Here is a 20,268-nt window from a genome sequence, read left to right as displayed (position 1 = left end):
AAGGGCGGATTTGAACAGCTGCTCATCAAGGGAGGAGCAGCCAGGAAACCACCTGAGGTGAGATTAAAGGGACCAGAGAAGCTCATCCAGATTGAGATGACCACCAGAGATTAGCCTGCTCACGCCCTTATCTTGTCAGAGACCCCACCTTTTTTTGTTGTTAAATTTATTTATTTTTTATTTTTGGCTGCGTTGGGTCTTCATTGTGGTGCGCGGGCTTTTCATTGCAGTGGCTTCTCTTACTGCGGAGCATGGCGCACAGGCTTCAGTAGTTGTGGCACACGGGCTTAGTTGCTCCGCGGCATGTGGGATCTGCCCGGGCCAGGGCTCGAACCCATGCCCCCTGCATTGGCAGGCGGATTCTTAACCACTGTGCCACCAGGGAAGCCCAGAGACCCCACCTTTGAACCACTGTTTTAAAACCCTCCATCAGATCCTCTGGGGTCGGGGCACATAGTTTTTCGAGACAGAAGCCCGGTGTGTTCCCCTTTGCCTGGCAAAGCAATAAAGCTATCCTTTTCTACTTCACCCAAAACTCTGTCTCCGGGATTTGATTCGGCACTGGTGTACAGAGAGGCCGAGCTTTCGGTAACACCACCACCACCAGGTTTCGAAGCTTGAATGCAGTACCATGGGTGAAGCGCTCATGGCTACTCTTGTTACTGGACCTCAGATGAGTGGGCGCTTTAACTCCAGAAAGAAACACAAAGCAAACTCTCAAATCAGACTCCTGGGAGCATGGAAAGAGGGGAGTACATGCAGGAGGTGTTTGGGATGGAGTGGTGTCCCCTCCCACAGCCCACGCCAGGGCTCCTCTGGAGACCCCTTTAGACATCCGCTCCTGGTCTTCAGAGTTCTTTCAGCAGGGCTGTGGCTCCAAGTTCCCTTCTTGCCCATCATTCCCTCCCTTCCCTTGCCCAGATGAGTGAGTCAACCCAGATCAGTGGATGGCTGAGTTCACATTCATTGGATCCTACTGGTTCAAATAATGATAATTATAGCTGGCATCCAGTGCTTATGACACACAAGGAACCCACCCATTTGGTCCTCCTCCCAACCCTAGGAGGTAGGTGACACTATCTTTAACCCAAATGGGGAAACTGAGGCACCGGCAGGTTAAGCAACTTGCTCAGCGTCAATCAGTGAGTGGCAGAGCCAGGGGTTGGCTCTGGAGACTGGGTGTCCACTCACCGCAGGGATGGAACATTGGGGACCACAGTGCCAGTCTTGCACAGAGGACAGGGCAACAGGTTCTAAATTTCTACACTGAAGGACAGTTTATGTTCTAAGGTTGTCCACCCAACATCCATTTCCCTTCTTCCACGAGGGATCCCAGTGGCAGTCTACGAGTAAGTCAGTATCTCTTCCTCGCCTTTCCCTTGGGAAAACTGACCTTCCCTCATAAACACATTAGGCTCCCTCTATCTGGCACTTGAATTTCAAGCAGAGAAACAAAACCAGAATACAATGGAATACTACTCAGCCATAAAAAGGAATGAAATTGAGTCATTTGTAGAGACATGGATGGACCTCGAGACTGTCATACAGAGTGAAGTAAGTCAGAAAGAGAAAAACAAGTATCATATATTAATGCATATATGTGGAATCTAGAGAAATGGTACAGATGAACCAGTTTGCAAGGCAGAAATAGAGACCCAGACGTAGAGAACAAACGTATGGACACAAGGGGGAAAAGGGTGGGGATGAATTGGAAGATTGCAACTGACATATATACACTAATATGTATAAAATAGATTAACTACTGAGAACCTGCTGTATAGCACAGGGAACTCTCCTCAATGCTCTGTGACCTAAATGGGAAGGAAATCCAAAAAAGAGGGGATATGTGTATACATATAGCTGACTCACTTTGCTGTACAGCAGAAACTAACACAACATTGAAAAGCAGCTATACCCAAATTAAAAAAAAAAAAGAAAAAGAAAACAGGTTAGTAGGGTGTAGTGGCTAAGCATGCTGGGTCCAAATCCCAGCCCCCCTGCTTCCTAGCTGGGTAGCTTTGAGTAAGTCCCATAAACTTCTGGAGGCTCATTTCTTATACAGATGGGGACACTAAGAGTCTGTCCTGCTTGGGGCTGTTCTTCAATGTGACGGCAAGTGAGACTGCTTCAAACCGAACCCTACAGAGTAAGGCCCCGCTGGTAGGACCACAGCAGAGGGCCCTTTGAAAACATCCGTCTATCTTGCCACCTGGATGGGGGCCCTGGCATCACCCCCCCCCCCACCAGTTCCCATTCTTTCCCAGCTTCGGAGTGCTCTTTAGCCTTCAGGGAAGGCCCCTTCCCAGCTCCGCTCTTGGTGAGCTAACCTGGCTTGATGTCCACATCCTTCACCAGAGACCTTACCCCTCTGTGCTTCCCAAGAGCCCTTGTTCTGCTTTCCTTTTTTCTTCCTGTAATTATCTCTACTTGAACCAATGCTGCCTCACAGGGCTGTGCAGGTTGTCTACTGCACATGGGTTCCTGGCTGCAGTGGGAAGTTGGGAGCTGAAATTCAGCCCGTGTTCCAGTCAATAAGCTGTGAGCCCTGATGTGGCGGTGCATTCCTTTTTGTAATTCATACCCCCTGATGGTAGCAGTTGCTCTAGTAAACTTTCCTCCCATCCTCTCACCAGAAAACTTCTACTCATCCTTCACTCTCAGCTTTTTAAAAAAATTAATTAATTAATTTGGTTGCGTCATGTCTTAGTTGCAACCGGGGGGCTCTTTAGTTGCAGCAGGCAGTCTCCTTAGTTGCGGCTCACAGGCTTCTTAGTTGCAGCATGCACGTGGGATCTAGTTCCTGGACCAGGGATAGAACCCAGGCCCCCTGCATTGGGAGCGTGGAGTCTTAACCACTGCATCACCCAGGGAAGTCCCAACTCTCAGCTTTCATGTCACCACCTCTGGGAAGTCCACCTGGACTCTTCCAAATGCAATTACACAGCGCTGTTCTGTGCTTCTATAATTCTTTACCATCCCTTTGACACAGCGACAGTTAACCCTCTGACTGAAATCATCTGTCCTTTTCTGTCCCCCACTGGACTGTGGGTTCTAGGCAGTCTCTAGAGCTGTTGAATCAACAAATGACTCAGCCAGGAATGGGAGCGAGGAACAATTTATTCTCACAGCTGAGCGAATGGCGAGGCTCACAGCCTCGGTAGCAGCAGAGGCAGGCCCTCCCAGCCCCAGCCCTCTCCTCTTGGTACAGCAGCTGCAAGCAGGCCGGGTCAGGAGCCAGGGTGACAGCCAGGGCGGCAGCCCTCCTGCCATGGGAACCGGCTGGCCACAGTGCAGCAGTCAGCAGCAGTAGCAGCAGGTTACAGGGTGGGCAGGGGGTGTTAGCTGGCCTGGCTGACTCCCATCCCCCCACGGATGGTGCCTGGTGAGGGCCTGCTGGGAGCGCCTCAGTCAGCCATGAAGATGCGGCTGGAGATGTCATCCAGGAGCCAGTCGATGCCGGGCAGCAGGTTTTCCCCAGTGACAGCGCTGCAGCCCTGGATGCACCAGTGGTGGCTACGGATGGAGTCCAGCTCCAGGGCCTGGGAGGGTAGAAGGTGATGGTGGGCCCCAGTAACCACAGGCCCTGCCCACCCTCAGCCCCTGCCCTCTGCTGGCCCAGGGGAAATGCATGCCTCCCTCAAGGGCCTGCTTTGGGAAGCCTCCCTTGACCCCTGGTGAAGATGTCAGGGCCCCAGGGCACCCAGGCTCTCTGTACACCGCCACGCCAGTACTACAACAAGGGCTTCCGACATTGTGCTATGGGCCCTACAAATGTCCTCCCATCCATTCCCCCCAACAGCCCCATAAGCCAGGGATGTGTTGGCCATTTTACTGAGGAGGAAAACTAAGAGAGGTTAAGCAACCTGTGTAAGGTCACACAGCTAGTAATTCTAACCCCACTAGTAGATTCTAACCCCACTAGTAGATTCTAACCCCACTCTTTCTCATTCTGGTGTTCAAGCCCTAGAATAGGAGTTAAGATGCAACCTGGGGTTACACAGGCCTGTGTTTAAATCCTGGCTTCTCTGCTTACTGGCTATGTGACCTTGGGTGAGTTACCTAATCTCTCTAAGCCTGCTTCACCATCTGTAGAATGATTATAAGAGTTCCTACCTCATGAGGTTGCTTTGAGAATTGAATGAGTTAACCTATGCAAAGAGCCTGGCACATAGAAAGCACCCACTGCTTGTTGGCTACTGTTATCCTGTGGAATAATCTATTTGCAGGTCTGCCTTCCCCCAGGCTGTGGGGCACAACTATATCCTATTAATCACTGAATCTCCAGTATCCCAAATAGGTCCAGCCACACAGGAGGGGCTAATAAATGTTTTTTAAATAAATTAACAAAGAAATGCGTGCCCCTTTTCCTCCGTGAGCCTGCGTCAAGGCCTGGACTCACCTCACGGATATCATTAGAGGACAGTGCTCCGGGCAGGTCCTGCTTGTTGGCAAAGATGAGGAGGGTCGCTCCAGCCAGGCGCTGGGGAAGAGAAACAGAGGGGGTCAAGGGGGTGGAGGCTCAGAGGGCAGCCTGGCCCCTGCACTAATCACCCAGAGCACCTGGGGTCAGAGATCAACCTGGAAGCTCAGGGCAAGGTCCCGTGGTAGTTGCGAAGGCACAAGCGGGGTGGGTAGTGTGGAGACGGCCTTCGTGTCCAGCCATTTATGGGGTGGAGGGAGCCCTGGGCTGGGCTGAGACCCTGGTTCCAGCCCAATCACCAGCCCAGTGGGCACTTCTCTCCTCCATGCCTCACATTCCTCTTCCATAAATGGGGAGGGGGTGATGGGTAAGATGCTCCCCAGTTCTAGACTGCTCCGATCTGATGACCTGACATGCACAAGGAATGCGACTGTCCCAGAGGCTATGGGGTCTGTTGGAAATGACCTTTCCCTCTTCCAAGTTCATGTAGCCCTCTAACTGTCCCACTGCCCTGACAGGCCTCACTCTCTGCCTGTGATTCCAGTTATTTCCATATATGTGTTTGTGACTGGGAGTTCCTCCATGTGGACGGTGGGTCTGGCCCTTAAAAAGGGCCATGACATGCCAGCCCAGGGCTGAGCATTCAACAGCCAGGGTCTCACTGGACCTGCTCGACACCCCTGTTTATGCCAGTTGTCCCTCCATAATTATTAACAGCTCTCTTTTACTCTCAAAAGTGTCCTGGTTTTCAACTAAATGAAGTGTAGTAACCTGGCTCAAACCCTGGAACAGAGAAAGGACATTAGTGGAAAAACTGGTGAAATCCAAATAAAACCTGTAGTTCAGTTAATAGTAACTTACCAATGTTAAGTTCTTAGTTTTGCCATTTGTATGGCAGTTCTGTAAGATGTTCACATTAAGAGAAGCGAGGTGAAAGGTATATGGGGTATCTTTTTACTCTCATTGTAACTTTTCTGTAGATCTAAAATTTTATTTAAAGAAGAGCATTTTGGCCCAGACAATAAATTTTAAGATTGCCATAATTATAATGCCCATCTGAGAGATGAGGCAGTGGAGATTCAGAGAAGTTAAGTGCCTTGCCTGAGGTCACACAGCAAAGAGTCCGACTGCTGAGCCAGGTTCCACTGCTTCCCAAAGCTTCACACACTGGCCTCAAGTCATCCTCCCTGAAGCCCAATTCAAGGTGCAGAAACTGAAGCTCAGGGTGGTGAAGCAGTGACATCGCAGGGCTATAAACTAATGTCTCCATCCACAGAGTGTCCTGCTCAAGGCACTGTGGGCCTCCCTAGACCAGCTGTACAGGTTGTCTCTGCCTCCACAAGGGTGCTGGACACGTGGTGAGGGCTCAGTGAAGGAACAGACCCCACCTGAGGTGTCCCTCTGGGTTCACGGCCCCCTCAGGGAATCTGCTGAAGAAGGTGTGCACACATCCACACATGCGCACAAAGTATTGGGGCCCGGACACTGGGGAAAGCCCCGCTTCCCCTGCTCAGCCAGGCCTCCTGCCCACCTCCTCCACCAACAGGTTCTGGAGCTCCCGCTGGCAGTCCTGCATGCGCTGGCGGTCGGCGCTGTCCACCACCCAGATGAGGCCGTCGGTGCTCTCAAAGTAGTTCCGCCAGTAGGACCGCAGGGACTTCTGGCCGCCCACATCCCAGATGTTCAGCTTGAATCTGGACAAGGAGGGGGTGGCTGGAGGTCAGCCTGGCCCCTCGCCTGTCCTCCCTGCCCTGCTCTGGGCGGGCCCCCCCTCGGGGACCCCGCTCACCCTCGGTGCTCCAGGGTCTTGATGTTGAAGCCCAGCGTCGGGGAGATGGTGTCGATGTCTTCCCCATTGAACTTCTTGAGGATGGTTGTTTTGCCAGCATTGTCCAGGCCACTGGGGTGTGCCAGGTTAAGGAGAAGTCCCCATGCTCTGCAGCCTGGTGACATCATCACAGTGCCCCTCTCTTGGGGGACAAATCATTTCCCACCACATATCAAAATAAGTTGAATACATGCCAGGCCCACACGATACATGTGAAAGTGTCAAGAAATACCTTATCATCTCTGACCAGAGGCTCCTTAATTCATCCCACAACATATACTGAAGGCCTGCTCTGAGCCAGAACACCTCTGGTGCTGGGGGCGGCCTGGAGCCACAGTCCCCACCTTGTGCTGCTTACACTCTAGGGCGGGACAGTGGCGCGGGGCACACAAGTGAGAAGGAAGGCGCTGCCAGAGCCCGGTGCGTGTCAGCGCAGTGAAGAGGCTTTCGGAGAGGGCCATCGAGGAGCCTCCTTTAGCTCAGCACCAGGGAAGGCCTCTCTGACCGTCTCGAGCTGAGGCCCAAACTGCAGGAAGTCAGCTTTTTTTTTTTTTTTGCGGTACGCGGGCCCCTCACCGCTGCGGCCTCTCCCGCCGCGGGGCACAGGCCCCGGACGCGCAGGCCCAGCGGCCACGGCCCACAGGCCCAGCCACTCCGCGGCACGCGGGATCCTCCCGGACCAGGGCACGAACCCGCGCCCCCGGCATCGGCAGGCGGACTCTCAACCACTGCGCCACCAGGGAAGCCCCAACACCCTCTCTTGATCCCTCTCCCCCTGACTTTTTCCTTTATTTCCTTCCCTTTATAGCAAATCTCAGAACTGTTGTCCATACTCACCCTCTCCAATTTCTATCCTCCTTCTCTTTCTGGAACCCGTTAGACTTTTGCTCCCACTGCTTCCCCGAAACTGCTCTGGCCAAGGTCAGTCCTTAGAGACGCCATGTTGTTCTCAGCTGGCTGGGCAGTCCTCAGCCTTCTTCCCCCTGCTCAATGAGCAGCGCTGACAGAGCCCAGCTCCGCCCCCCACTCCGGGCCACACCCTTGTCTGGGTCTCCCCTGGCCTACCTGGTCATTCCTCCTCATCTCCCTGACCTCTAGATCTGAGCAGCCTAGGTTCTCTTCCCTGTCCACACTCCCTCCCTCAGTGATCTCATCCAGGATCACTGCTTCAAATACCATCTTTATGCGGATGACTCCCAAATTCACACGTCCCACCCAGCTGCTCCCCTGGACATTGGTCCCTATATCCAGCTGCCTAGATGACGTTTCTAGGATGTCTCAGAGGCATCTCACATGGCGCAAGCTGAGCTCTCATCCTCCCCCCCCCAAATGTGTTCCCCGCCCCCTTCTACCTCTCAGCAAGTGGCTCCTCATTCTTCTAATTGCTCAGGCCAGAAACCTAGGAGTCACACTTGACTTTACACTCCTTCTCACACTCATGTCCAATCCAGCAGCAATTCCTACTGGCCTACTATCAAGACGTCCCTCAACTTCCATCACCTCACTGCTTCCATCGTGATCCAAGCTCCCATAGTATCTCACCTGTGTTACTGCAGTGGCCTAACTAGTCTCAGATCTCACCTCCTCCCTGCACTTCTCATTTAAGGAAAAGTCTCCGACTGTATGGCACAGGGAACACTACTCAGTATTCTGTAATAACCTTTATGGGAAAAGAATCTGAAAAAGAATGGACATATGTAAACGTATAACTGAGTCACTCTGCTGTACACCTGCAACAAACACAATATTGTAAATCAACTATATTCCAATATAAAATGAAAATTAAATTAAAAAAATAAGAAAAACAAGGAAAAGTCCAGAACCAAAAGGTCCCACGTGAGGTGGCTCTTCCATCTGACCTCCTTGACAGTCCTTTGAACACACCAGCTGAGTTCCTCCTTGGAGACCCTTACACTTGCTGCTCCCTTTGTTTAAATAATTTTCCCCAGATATCTACATGGTTCATCCCTCACCTCCCTGTCTTTATTCAACTGTTATTTTCTCAGTGTGGCCTTCTTTGACCACCTTATTTAAGCTGCATTATTCTCCGTACATGCTATGCATTTTACTCATTTTGTTAAGGTCTTTCTCCCCTCAGCATTACTTAGAATGTCCGTGAAGTTCGGGTTTTTTTGTTTTGCTGTTTTACCCCGGCCCCCAGGACAGTGCCTAGCACACAGTAGGCGCTCAATAAATGTTTACCACATGAGTGAATTCTCTGTGCCTTTCTCAGAGTTCTTCAAAACAGACATGATGTAAATATTATTTTTAAGTTATCTGCGCACAGAAATGTCCTCTCTGCTAGGGGTGCCCCCGGGCCTGGCACAGAGGAGGGCGAACGAGTGCAGATGACTGCTAATGGGACTCAGAAGGTCAGCGGGGCCCTCGGGCCTGCAAGCCGTCAGCCGCTGGGACACCGACTGGCCGTGAGGCAGGAAGGAGACGCACGGTTGGACCCACGGGCTGAACAACCCGCCGACTGCACACCCACTTCTCCCAGGAGTGAAGGGCGGGGCCCACAGGCCCCCGGGATTCCGACCTTGAGGGCGGGGCCGAGGCCCGGCACCTTCCGACAGGGAGAGGAGGCGCCCAGGGCCCGAGAGGACAACCGCCCCACGCTCGGGCCAGACCGACTGGTGGTAACGTTCGAGTCACCTCCGGGCCCCACCTCCCCCTACACTGGGACATCTGGTCCGGCCGCTGCGCCTTTACGCCCACACCTTTGGCCTTAGGAACGAAGCCCCCCGCCCCGAGCCGGTGGTACGGCCTCCTCCCGGCCACCCGCCAAAAGCTTTGGTAGGGCCCACAAGCGTGACGCACAAAGGGCAGTTGGTATGGGCCGGCCGGCAGCACATCCCGCAGCCGGTAGGGGGCGCCTGGCACCGCCCACCCGGCGGGGGCCCCCTGCTACCCTCGCGGCTCCGGCATCGGGGAGGATACAGCATGAGCAGTCGCAGCTCCCGCTCTTTCTGCTTCATCTTCTTCAGAATGGTCAGAAGCCCCATGTCCCAGTAGCCCCTTACCGGCCGCCGTTTCTTCGTAATCCCGGGACCCCTTTTCCTGCTCCTATTGGCTATCACGGTCACAGACAGCACAGCCTATTGGCGGGCTTCGCGCTTAGTCCCGCCCTCGTTCCCACGTGACTGTGAAGCTGCCTGGCTTTGCTGCGACGGACGGTCCCTCTAGCGGTGCTGGCGGATTCTGCGCGGCCACCTGCGTTAACCCTTAGCATCCCGAGGGCTTGGGTGACTAGAGCATTGTCATTCTTTCCTTTCCAGGATCCCAGGCTCGGCTGGGAACGGAAACCTGAAATTCCTGGGTTGTATCTTGGCTGCATATAGGGAGTAGGAGTTCTGACTTAGGAGCCAGAACCAAGAGCCCCAAGGATGTGGACGTCACCCTGCGGCCACTGTGAGGCTCAGTTCCCCTGAAGCATGGTCCATATCCTGCTCATCTTGACTCGACATCATCCCAAATCTGCCAGTTACAGGGCTTCCCTACTTTTCCTGGCTCCTGAAATCGTAGAGGGTAGCCCGGGGATTCTCCATCCAGGGTGGAAATGGCCTTTAGGGCCCCTTTGGAAATGTGTGGAGGCGTCATTGGATTGTACCGATTACAAGGTAGAGTCCCTGTCGTTTAGAGGTCAGGGGAAAGACTTGCACAAAGAATTGTCCCGCCCAAGATGCTCATTGTTTCGTTATTGAGAAGCACAATTTTCATTTTGCCGATAAGAAAATTGAAGCTCACATGGTGCTTAGCGTGATTGACATAGTGACTGACATACAGTAGGTGCTCAGTAAATATTTGTGGTTGAATGAATGACTATGCAAGCGTTTGGTTCTTAACCTTAGCGCTCAAGTCCAGAAAAAGTGAGGAAGCCAAGGCCGGGGACTAGACAGATTGTAAACACAGAAGGGTGAGCCTTATTGTCTTTTCTTGAGCCCTTCCCCCAGGCCACCACAGGGTAAATGTGAGTAGGCAGCAGAGTGGGCTCTTTCTAATGCTTGGGAAAGAACAGTGAGGCATCAGATGAAGATAATGGCTAACTTCTGTGTCATTTTGTAAAGCATTCACGTTTTCTACTTTATCCTCCCCGCAACCCTGAGAGGTTTATTTCCTTTTTGTAGATGTGATAGTGGAGTCCCCAGAGTTTAAGGAGCTTGGGCAACAATTTAAACTCGGGTCTGGTCAACAGGAAAGGGCACTGTTTTTCTGGGTCCCTCCACGGTGTTTGTCTAGAGAGGGAGAGGTCTGGAGTGAGCTGGAGCTCTCCATCTTGCAGAAGAAGGTTGTAGACAGATGAGGGCTGGGCAGAAGCGGGTGCCTGGCTGGGCCCCTTCCATCAGCACCATTTGCTCTCCACCAAGCGCACACAAGGGAAGGAAGTGAGCGGAACCCCTCTTCAAAGCCTTTGAGACACAACTAAGATCACAATGTGTTGCCATGAGTCTATGCTACAGAATTTCTAGCACCAGCACGTGGACCTTTATGACAAGGAAGTTCACTTTGGCATGGTTTGGAACAGCAAGAAATTGGAAAAAATCTAAGTGCCTTCACCAGGGATCAGTTACCTAAGCCGGGGTACCCCTGTGTGGTGGGTTCCATGAAGTCTTTGAGAAAGGTGAAGTACCTGCGTGGAAAGCTGTCCATGCCATATTAAGTGAAAAACCCGAATTTCAAACCCATTTTAACATTTAAAATAACAATAACCCCCTAAACAATGTTTTCTCACACTATGGGATACAGCCCGTTAAGTATATTGTGAAATTATTTTAGTGTCACAAGTTGAAATGTATGAAATTGCCCATATTTGACCATTTTGACAACAAAGATATCAGTTTCATATAGCTCAACCTAGTAGCATTAGCAAAAATTAAATAGAATGAACAGAGCAGAAAACATTGCTGCCGGTGCCCCCTTGAAGAGCAGGTAAGTGGTGTTTGTTGAAACATTTGTTTCAGATACTTATATGGATATATGTACACACTGAGTCACAGTCCCAAAAGTTTTAAAATTGCTGCAGTTCAGCTGTTGACTCTGGAGCAGTTTTGAGGGAAACTTAAAATTGTTACCATAAGCACTTCTGGATTATTTTACTTCACTACTACTACTGGCATTGAAATCCTTAAATGTCAGGCTTTAAAGCCCTGTCCTGTCCAAGCTGTTAGTGTAGCTTCCCAGGGGTTAGAGTAGGATTGCAGTGGACACCAATTTGAAAAACAACCTCATAGCTTGGTGAAACATTAGGAGACCAGGGAGTAACTGTATTGAACTTTTGAATAATGATTGCCAGTAGCTAGAAGTCAAGGGTAGGGGAGTGAAGGTGGAGGGGCTTTTAAGGACTGATGTAGGGGCCTCATGACAGTATTTTCATTTGCCTCATGGAAAGGTGGAAAGGGTACTCCTGAGGAAATAAAATCTTTGGGGAATACCTTTGGAAGAAAACTGGGAAAGAAGATCTCTAGAGCTGTAGTTATATATAACTGTGAATATATATATATATATTCACAGGAAATAATCATGAGATTAAAATACCCAAATCCTAACAGCTGTGAAACAGGCGTTTGAAAGGAGAGTTTCTTGGGGCTAAGTAAGTGGATTATAACTTGAGGGTAGAGTTCTAGATGCCTTTTAAAAGGGCACATTTACCCAATGTCTGGGGAGGAAAATTTGGCTTTATGGTTTTAATTTTAAGAGGTGTAGCCTTTTTGATCCAGACAGTCCATGTATCACCTTTATAATCATAAAAGAAACTTTATTTGTTACTCAGAAACAACAAGAACAACAAAAAGCCAGGGGAAAAGACTCTGCTTAAGTGTAATTGTTGATCATTAAGCATTAGCAAGAAGTATATCTAAGGATTTTATTTATTTATTTGTATATATAAATATTTAAGCTTGCTCTAGATGAATTTCCTATTTGATTCTTTTAAACTGTAATGTTCATGTGAGGTGGTTTAAAATCAAGTTACAGTTTTGATAAGAGGAATCCTGTTTTTCTCTCTGTTGAAACACATCTGTGATGCAAGTTTTATTTTGGGGACCACATGCATATGACAGACTCACCAACCAGCACTTGATGGCAGCATACCCAAGTGTAGCTTTCGTCCCACTAATGAGTAAACAACTGGAGGCTTGAATGTACATCCTAATCACTGAACCAGCAACTGCCTACAGATGACAGTTCTACCCTGGCCTGCTCCTGTACTCCCACCCCTTATCTCTCTATAAGCCTTAAGTATCCAACGGCCATCCTGTCCCCAGTGCATGTGTACAATGTGCAGGCCACAACAGAATGCCTCAAATGGAAAGTCAGAGTGTTTGAGCATCCTCATTCTAGGTCTCAGCCCAGCTGCCTCTTGTGGGAGACAGAGGAGGTATCCTCTTCAACTTCCAGATGACGCAATGAGCTGTTATACCCCTGTCATCCTCCTCAGGGCACGTGACATCCTCAGGCCTTTCCAGAACCTTAGGAGTGATTAAGGATATGACAATCTGAGCTATTCCAACAACCACGTCCACGTCCACCTGACCTGTGCCTTGGCATCCCCAAGAGTAAGGCTGTGCCAGCAGCTTCGTGTCTCTGCAGGGCCTGGCCTGGTGAATGGGGCTGGGGGGAGGGAGTAGTTGCTGTGCCTTCACTCAGCAACCTGAGAGGCAGGTACCACACTTACCTCCACTCGACAGGTGAGCCAGGGGCTCCACTCACCCAGATTGCTGCCGTAGCCTCTCCACCCGTTTCCCTGTTCCTCCTCCCCAAGGCAGAGGGACCTTTTAACCTCTGGTCACATCATGTCTGGCCTCTGCTCAAAGCCCTCCACTGGAGACTTCCCTGGTGGTCCAGTGGGTAAGACTCCACGCTTGCAATGCAGAGGGCCTGGGTTCGATCCCTGGTCAGAGAACTAGATGCCACACGCACGCCGCAACTAAGAGTCTGCGTGCCGCGACTGAGTCTACATGCCGCAACTAAGACTGGGTGCAGCCTAAATAAATAAATATTAAAAAAAAAAAAGCCCTCCACTGTCTGCTGGGTACTCCCCGTATCTTTACGTGTTAGAGCCCAAGGGCTTCAGTGACCTACCAGGCCCTGCATGAGTGGTCCCCATGGCTCTGTGCCCCCATCACCTGTTCCTCCCCTGCTTACCAATTCTCCAGCTGGCCAGTGCATTAGGGGCCAGCACCCTTAACCCATACCTCCCTGTCACCTCCCTCTTTTCAATTTTTTGCTCTAATGTCCAATGTCTCAAAAAATTTTTTTGTTCAAATGTCACAATAAGGCCCAGCCTGACCGCCCTATTTAAGTCTGAAACTGCTCAATCCCCTACCCACATTCCCCAAATCCTTTATTTTGCTCTATATTCCCCCATGACAGTTAAGGTCTTCTACCAGCCTATATAATTCCCTTAATTTATTACATTTATTCTCCCCCACCCCTCCGTCCCCTCTAGAATGGAAGCACCATGAGAGCAGAGAGTTGGATCTTTTTTTTTTTTTAAGCTGTCTCGCAGCACCTAGAACAAGGCCCGCCACGTAGTAGATGCTCAATAAATATCCATTAAGTAAAAGGAATGGAGCAGAGGGTTCATTAACTGCTTTCTAGCTACTCACCCAACCAGAAAGCAGCAGAACCTCATCAGCCTTGTTCCTAACCACCAGGCTTCTCAGTCCCCAGACCAAGGCAGGCCTGGCCCCCACTGTCTCCTGTGAGATCCCACAGAGGGTAACTCCTAGACCAGGCCCAAACCGAGGAGGGCATCTGATAGGCAGCCCTCCTGCACATATCCAGAGTGGGAGCTGGGGCCTGGAGTGGAAGGCAGGGAAGTGCCAGGTCTCCTGTGCCCACATGTCCACCCTCAGTTCAATGGTCAGCCCCTGGTTCGGTAAAATGCCCACTCTGTTCTTTCAAATGGCACAACCCCCCTCAGCCTTGGAGGTGTCCACCTCCCAAGAGGCCTCAGGCTAATCCCAACCTCCAGCCACAGAAAAGGGGCCTTCCGAGGTCAGTTGTCACATTCCTTCATTTTCCATAGAGGAAATTGAGCCCCAGAGAGGGCACAAGGCTGCCTGAGGCCTTGCACTTGGTAGCACCTGACTGCAGGTGAACCCAGTTCTCCTGGGACAACTTCCTAGCCGCCTTCTGGCTGGGGCCCCCTCCCGGCTTCAGGAACCCTGGCCCAGGACCCGTGGGAGACCCCATCCTCAATGGTGCTTCAGTGAAGTTCAGCAGTCCTGCCCCCTCTGACCCACGGCAGGTTTCTGCCACAGGTGCGAATGCTCCCCGCCCTTCTGAGGGTGCCCTGTGTCCCTGTTATTTCCACTCCAGAGCTGGGAGACGTTAGCTGGATCGGAGAGGAGTAAGATGGGAAGAGCGCACCGGAGCTGCAACAGAACCCCGTCTGCCTGGCTCTGCCTCCTCCCCGCCCGGGGCCAAGTACCTTCCTCTCACTGAGCCTGTTTCCCCAGCTATAAAGCGAGGAGAGTGGACGACAATCTCTAGAATCTTCTGACCATGACCGACTGCCAATCCACCTTGCCAAAGCTCTTAGCACCCTTGGTACAAGTCCTGGGCTGGGTCAGCCAAGGCAAGCCCTCTCTTGTCTGTGCTTGTGAGTCACTGGCCACACAGGGTTGGGCTTTATCCCGCATCCCACCCCAGCCCTCCAGGCTCTTGCTCGTGACCCTGGCTGGCCACTTCGCCAAACCAGCCTCTGAGTGAGGCCTTCCTGTCTCTCAGCGCTCTTGTGGGAACCGACACAGAAGCTAAGAAGGGAGAGAGCTGTTTGAGGAGTGGAAAGGCTCCCTCCAGGGCCGGGGTGATTGTCCTTTCTCTCCAGTGTCCAGGATCTCAGCAGGGTGCCCAGCATGGACTTCTCCACCATCCAAAGTGGACAGTGGGAATGTGACATCACAAGGGAGGTACAGCCAGGGACACTGGGACAAGAAGGAGCTCCCTGGTGACTGCTTTCCATGCATGGTTTCAGTTATCATGACAGCCTATTACACAGACAAGGAAACTGAGGCCCAGAGAAACCAAGGGCCCTGTCCAAGATCACATGGTTAAAAGAGGCAGAGCAGGGATTTGAACTCAAGCCTGTTTGGGACTTGGACCACCGGGGAAAATCCACGTGCTGTGGTCACTGCTGTCACATCCCACGAAACCCTGGGAGGCTCGCTGACTCTTCAGTGCTCAGTTGTTTATAATTTATAGTCCCTGCCCTCTTCCAGAAGTTTAAGTCGGCTTCCCAGAAAGATGTGTACGTTCAAGGAGTAGCAGAGAATCAGAAGCACAAGGCTTTGGAGGCAGCAGGGGGCCCAGCAGGACTGGGGGGTGGGAACGTGCGCCAGCTCCCACCTAGGACTGGGCAGTGATGGCGTCATAGAGCCCCTGTGAAGTCACCCAGTTCCTGGGAGGCCCAGCTATTGGCAGATTCCAGCTTTAATGAGAGCCCCCAAGGTCAAGGTGCTGTGCTGAAGTGAAGGTCAATCCTTTCCTCCCTATGCCCTAGGTTGTCCCCACGATGTCACTGCCCCAGTCCTTGCCCAGCATTCAGTTCATCTGGAGTCATCCCCTTAGCAAGCCTTTCCTTTCCCACTTATGGGTCCCTGTGAAACAATAAAAAGAGAGAGGGCTGGGCTTGGTGTCAGAGACAAGTGGGGATTGAGTCCATCCCACCTGGGGATGTGACCTGGCCAAGGGATGTACCGCTGAGCGGCAGCTTCCTCATATCTGAATCTGAACAAAGGTAGTGGTGTCAGCCCAGCATTTGTTCCCCCTTCTCCTGCCAACAGCACCCCAGTACCCTCTGGAAGTTTCCCCTCCCTCACCCCCAGTCCCTATGGGACCCCAGCTTTAACTATTTCACCTTATCTCCTGGCCACAGTGACTGATGTCAGGAATAGCCACAGGACTAAAGCCAGACCAAGCAGAGCCAGGTCTGGGACCCTTGTTGGAAGTATTGGGAAAGTGGCAGGGGATGGAGGGATGCGCCCTCCTGGGGCAGCTAAGCTGGTGTTTCAGGTGGCCAGCTTACCACCTTGAGCCAGACCTGCCTGAGAATGTATCCAGCCGGGGGAGAGCAGATAGGGTGAGACAATGACTGCTGGTGACATTGCTTGGGCATCATGATCTAGCCCACCTGAAGCTGTTATACTCGAGACTTGTCAGTAGCTTAAGCTTAGTTAGATCATTTATGAAGCTAAGGATCCAGAGATAACTAATTTCCCATCTCTTATTGAGACTCCTTTGTAAGCATGAGAAATTTTTAGCAGATTTCATCAAATATTAAGTGCTGCTTCTTACATATGGACACAATCATTAACCCCCTTTTCATCAAATGTATTTCATTAGAAAAAAACTCATCCCTGTTCTTGCATTCTGCCGTTTTTTCTTAGAATAATAATAATAAAATACAAGCCTGCTGTATGTGAGCAAAAAATTCATCAGTCGTTTATTAAGTGCATTTGTTAGAAGTTTAACAGATGATTATGGGACTTACTGTGCGCCAAGCACTGTTCTAAGCCCCTTACATCTATTACTTCATTAAATACTTATATTATTACAGTAAGGCACAAAGAGGTTAAACGACTTGCTCAAGATCAAGTTCCAGGCCCTGGGATCAAGCCCCTCCCCCCATTCCTCAATGTCCTTCCCAAAGAGCTCTTTCTCTGCAAAGCCCTTTCTGATCTCCCCAACAGGAAGTGCCCCCTGGCCGCCCCAGATGCCCTCACAGAGGCAGGCTGTCACCCTCCTGCCCTGCCCTGCAAGTCAGTGTGCTGGGCGTGTGTCCCACACCCCATCAGGTTGTGAACCCCTCTCAGCTGACGCTTAGCTTCCACACAGGCCCATCCATGGTTGTGGGCAGGAAGTCGACAGCCAGCCTCAGCCCCACCAGCAGTCGCCTGGCCTCTTTCTCTGCTCTCCATCATCCGAAGCTCCCTCGAGGTGCCCTGAGGAGGCAAATGAGGGGTGCTCATGGTGGGGGACCTGGAGAGAGGGGTCCTCATCCCCGGGCAGCTGAAGACCGCAGGCATCTCTCCAACCCCAGGAGGCGTGGGAAGGAATTGGGACAGGGTATATCAATGCATCCTGGCCTCTCCCAAACCAGCTGTGTGACTGTCACCTCCCGGTGCCTCAGTTTCCTCACTGGTAAAATGAGGAGGATGGTTAGGGAGAGTCCCTCAGGAACCTAGGAAAGTTCCTGTGGGAATGAGTAAAGCAGAAGTTTTTTACTCATCCAGGAAGCTTTTGGGGTTCCCGGATGGCAAGCTGCCTGCTGGATTTCACTTATGTATTCATTAATGGAGCACCTATTACGTGGTGGCAGTGTCTGAGGCACTGGGGGTGCTTCAGAGAGTAAGATGGGCAACGATCCGGCTGCCCAGGAGCTCACTCTGCAGCTCTGGTTTGGGGAGGCCTCTGAGCCTCCACCCACAGGGGGCAGCAGGTTTGGGACTAAAGGACCAGGCCCTTCCATGCTGGGTGTGGAGAAAGACTGAGGGTTTGGAGGTGAGAAGAGCGTCCTCCCACCAGCTCTGCCCACTTCCGCCAGGTGACCTTGCCTCTCTGGGCATTAGCTCCTCACCTTCTAAGTGAGAGTTTGGACTGGTTGGTCCTGAAGCCTGCTCTGCCAGCTTTGCATGGCCATTCATGGTTAAACATTACCCACTCTGTGTCCCTCCCTCCCTGCCACTCCTCAGGGAGATCAAGCCATAAACGCTGCCTTCTTCCATCTTCCTCCAGGGCTGTGGGTCTCTGAGAGGGGCCACAGGCATACTTGCTGACTGTCTCCTCTACACCTGAAGCTAGGGTCTTGAGAGGGGAAGACTGGTGGTCCAGGTCTGGGGCTGGGGGCTTAGAGTGGGGATACTTGGGCCCTAGCCTCCCCCCACCCCATCTGCCTCCAGATGTTTTTTCTTGGTTACATCATGCAAGGCTCTCTGGATCCTTCCCTGAGGAGCTCATGGCTTAATGAGCCCCTCAGGTGCCCTCCTCAGGTAAGATGCCTCAGCCCTCCTGGTTTCTGGGAAACAAAAATAACTCAGAGAGGCCCTTCTCCCATGCCCTTCACAAGCAAGGAGGGCCAGGCCCAGCTGTCATGCCCAGCCCCACCCACCCAGGTGTTTTAAATTATGAGGCTGCATAATTAATCCTGTGTACCCATAAATCTCAGGAGTGGGAATGGATCCTAGCCAATATGCAAAGAGCTCTCTTCTCATCTCATTCTTTTCAGTCTTCAAATCAACTTTGTAAGTAGGTATAATTTCTTCGTCGTCCACAGCATACATACAAGAACACTGAGGCTCCAGGTGATAGACCTGGTGAGTAGAGTGCCAGGTGTCAGAGTCAAGTCTGACTCTAAAGCCCAAACTGGTTTCATACCCACTTCATAGCATAGCAAGAGACTATTACAGTTAATGCCCTGCTCATGACAGACATCACTAATCAATCATGGCATGGCAGACATTGCTAATCAATTGCAGTGTTCTTTTCTAGTAAGCTCAGAGGCAGCTGTGAACTCCTAAACACAGTACTCCAGGACACCATTTCCTATCAGAAGATCGAATCCACAGAATTTGCCATTCCGGTGAGCCCACACCATCAGCCTTGAGTCCTCAGGACTCAGGCACAACCCCCAGATGCTCTAGTCAGCAGGGCACAGGACTCTTCACTGTACGTCAGTTGCTGTGTTGTTCTTGGAGAGGGATTAATGGCTCCACCATCCCCTGAACTGTTGTCCCTTCCAAGCATGGTCTCTCTTACAGACACAACAACCATACAGGTTTTCTTGGGGCTTCAGGTTTTTTTAGGTCTTTAATAGAAGTTTTTATTATGAAACATTCAGGTATACCCCAAAGTGTAGTTAATAATATTATCACAGACAATTGTGTTCCCACAGTTGAAGCAACCAAACATCCCTGACACAACCGAAATCCCTGTGTGTCCCCTTCAGTCCATCTCTCCCTCCACCCCCACCAGGCTACCACTCTCTGAATTTTGTGTTTCTCATTCTCATGCATATTTTTATACTTTTCTCACATAATTACATATCCATATTATTCAACATTACAGAAATTATTTCTGTTCAGATCTTGTTGCCACTTATCATTTTCATACAATTGGATGTTATGAACTTTTAGGCACGATGATAAGTGCAGCTTTGAATCTTCCACCGTATCATAATTGTGAATATTTGTTGAGCCCTCATTCTACACCAGGCATGCTTTTAGGTGCCTTACCTGCCTTAACTCATTTACCCTTCACAACAAAATTATTTTTATCCCCACTTTACAGATTTAGAAACAGAGGCACAGAAAGGTGAAATTATGTACCCGAGTCACATAGCTTGGAAGCTGTGCTCTTAATTGCTAGACATCACTCTCTCTACTGCTGCGTGGTCTGTGGTATGAAAACACAGTCATTAGCCATCTGTTCTCCTATTTAAGGGCCGTTGCTTATTTTTGCAGACATGCCTCAACTTTAGTCTCACAGGGTTTGGGGGTGGTTTTATTATCTTGCTTAGTTCCAACATCAAGCCTGTGAGTGGATGTCTGTATCATCTCCCTTTACAAATGAGGAAGCTAAGGCTCAGAGAGGGTAAATCGCCTTCTCAAAGCTGCACAGCTCCAGCAAACCAGAGGTGGACTGTGAACCTGGGCTCCTGCAACTGTAGAGACCAGGAGTTCTCCCGTATCCCATGTGAGCCCTCGGTCCCCACTGGCTTCCTCTTGGCTCTGTCCATGGCAGCCTGCCCTCCCTCTCCCAGATCACCCCTCCCCACACCTGGCATCCAGGCTCCCTCCTCTCGCCACCCTCCACCGTCCTCCTTCCAGAGAAGGGGCCCAACCGGAAGGCCAGTTTGTGTTAGGAAATTCCAGCCACATGAGCCAACCCAAGCCTGGGATTCTGAGCAGCCAGTGGCTTTAGGAGAAACTGAAACTTGGCTTGCTGGGGGTGGAGTGGTCACGGGGGATTTAAAGAGCTGCCACTTCCTGGGGTTCCCAGAGGGTACTGGAAGGTCACA

At 51.1% G+C, this 20,268-nt stretch overlaps 1 protein-coding gene across 2 annotated transcripts; it reads right to left on the bottom strand.

Annotated features, from left to right (window-relative positions):
- Positions 1–3,404: 3,404 nt before the first annotated feature.
- ARL2 (ADP ribosylation factor like GTPase 2) lies at positions 3,405–9,253 on the bottom strand. 2 transcript variants are annotated; one of them, XM_065882637.1, is made up of 5 exons: positions 9,189–9,253; positions 6,210–6,320; positions 5,952–6,114; positions 4,400–4,480; positions 3,405–3,539 (listed from the first exon to the last, which is right to left on the bottom strand). In XM_065882637.1, exons 1-5 carry the CDS (start codon positions 9,251–9,253, stop codon positions 3,405–3,407), a joined length of 555 nt encoding a protein of 184 aa, XP_065738709.1. The 2 variants fall into 2 exon arrangements, with proteins under 2 accessions (XP_065738709.1, XP_065738710.1); XM_065882638.1 differs by lacking the exon at positions 4,400–4,480.
- Between the last annotated feature and the right edge of the window lie 11,015 nt (positions 9,254–20,268).

The sequence above is a fragment of the Phocoena phocoena genome, chromosome 8, assembly GCF_963924675.1.
Source record: "Phocoena phocoena chromosome 8, mPhoPho1.1, whole genome shotgun sequence".
Lineage (NCBI taxonomy): Eukaryota > Metazoa > Chordata > Mammalia > Artiodactyla > Phocoenidae > Phocoena > Phocoena phocoena.
The sequence above is the reverse complement of the archived record's forward strand: the minus strand, read 5'-3'. Positions and strand labels throughout refer to the sequence as shown.

What these genes read in the sequence shown, in the direction of transcription:
- ARL2 (XM_065882637.1), bottom strand. Translation starts at nt 9,253, where the DNA reads ATGGGGCTTCTGACCATTCTGAAGAAGATGAAGCAGAAAGAGCGGGAG. An exon ending in AAGACCCTGGAGCACCGAGG is followed by an intron (nt 6,115 to 6,209) that starts GTGAGCGGGGTC and finishes CTCCTTGTCCAG; the next exon opens with ATTCAAGCTGAACATCTGGG. An exon ending in CCTCTAATGATATCCGTGAG is followed by an intron (nt 3,540 to 4,399) that starts GTGAGTCCAGGC and finishes CTACCCTCCCAG; the next exon opens with GCCCTGGAGCTGGACTCCAT.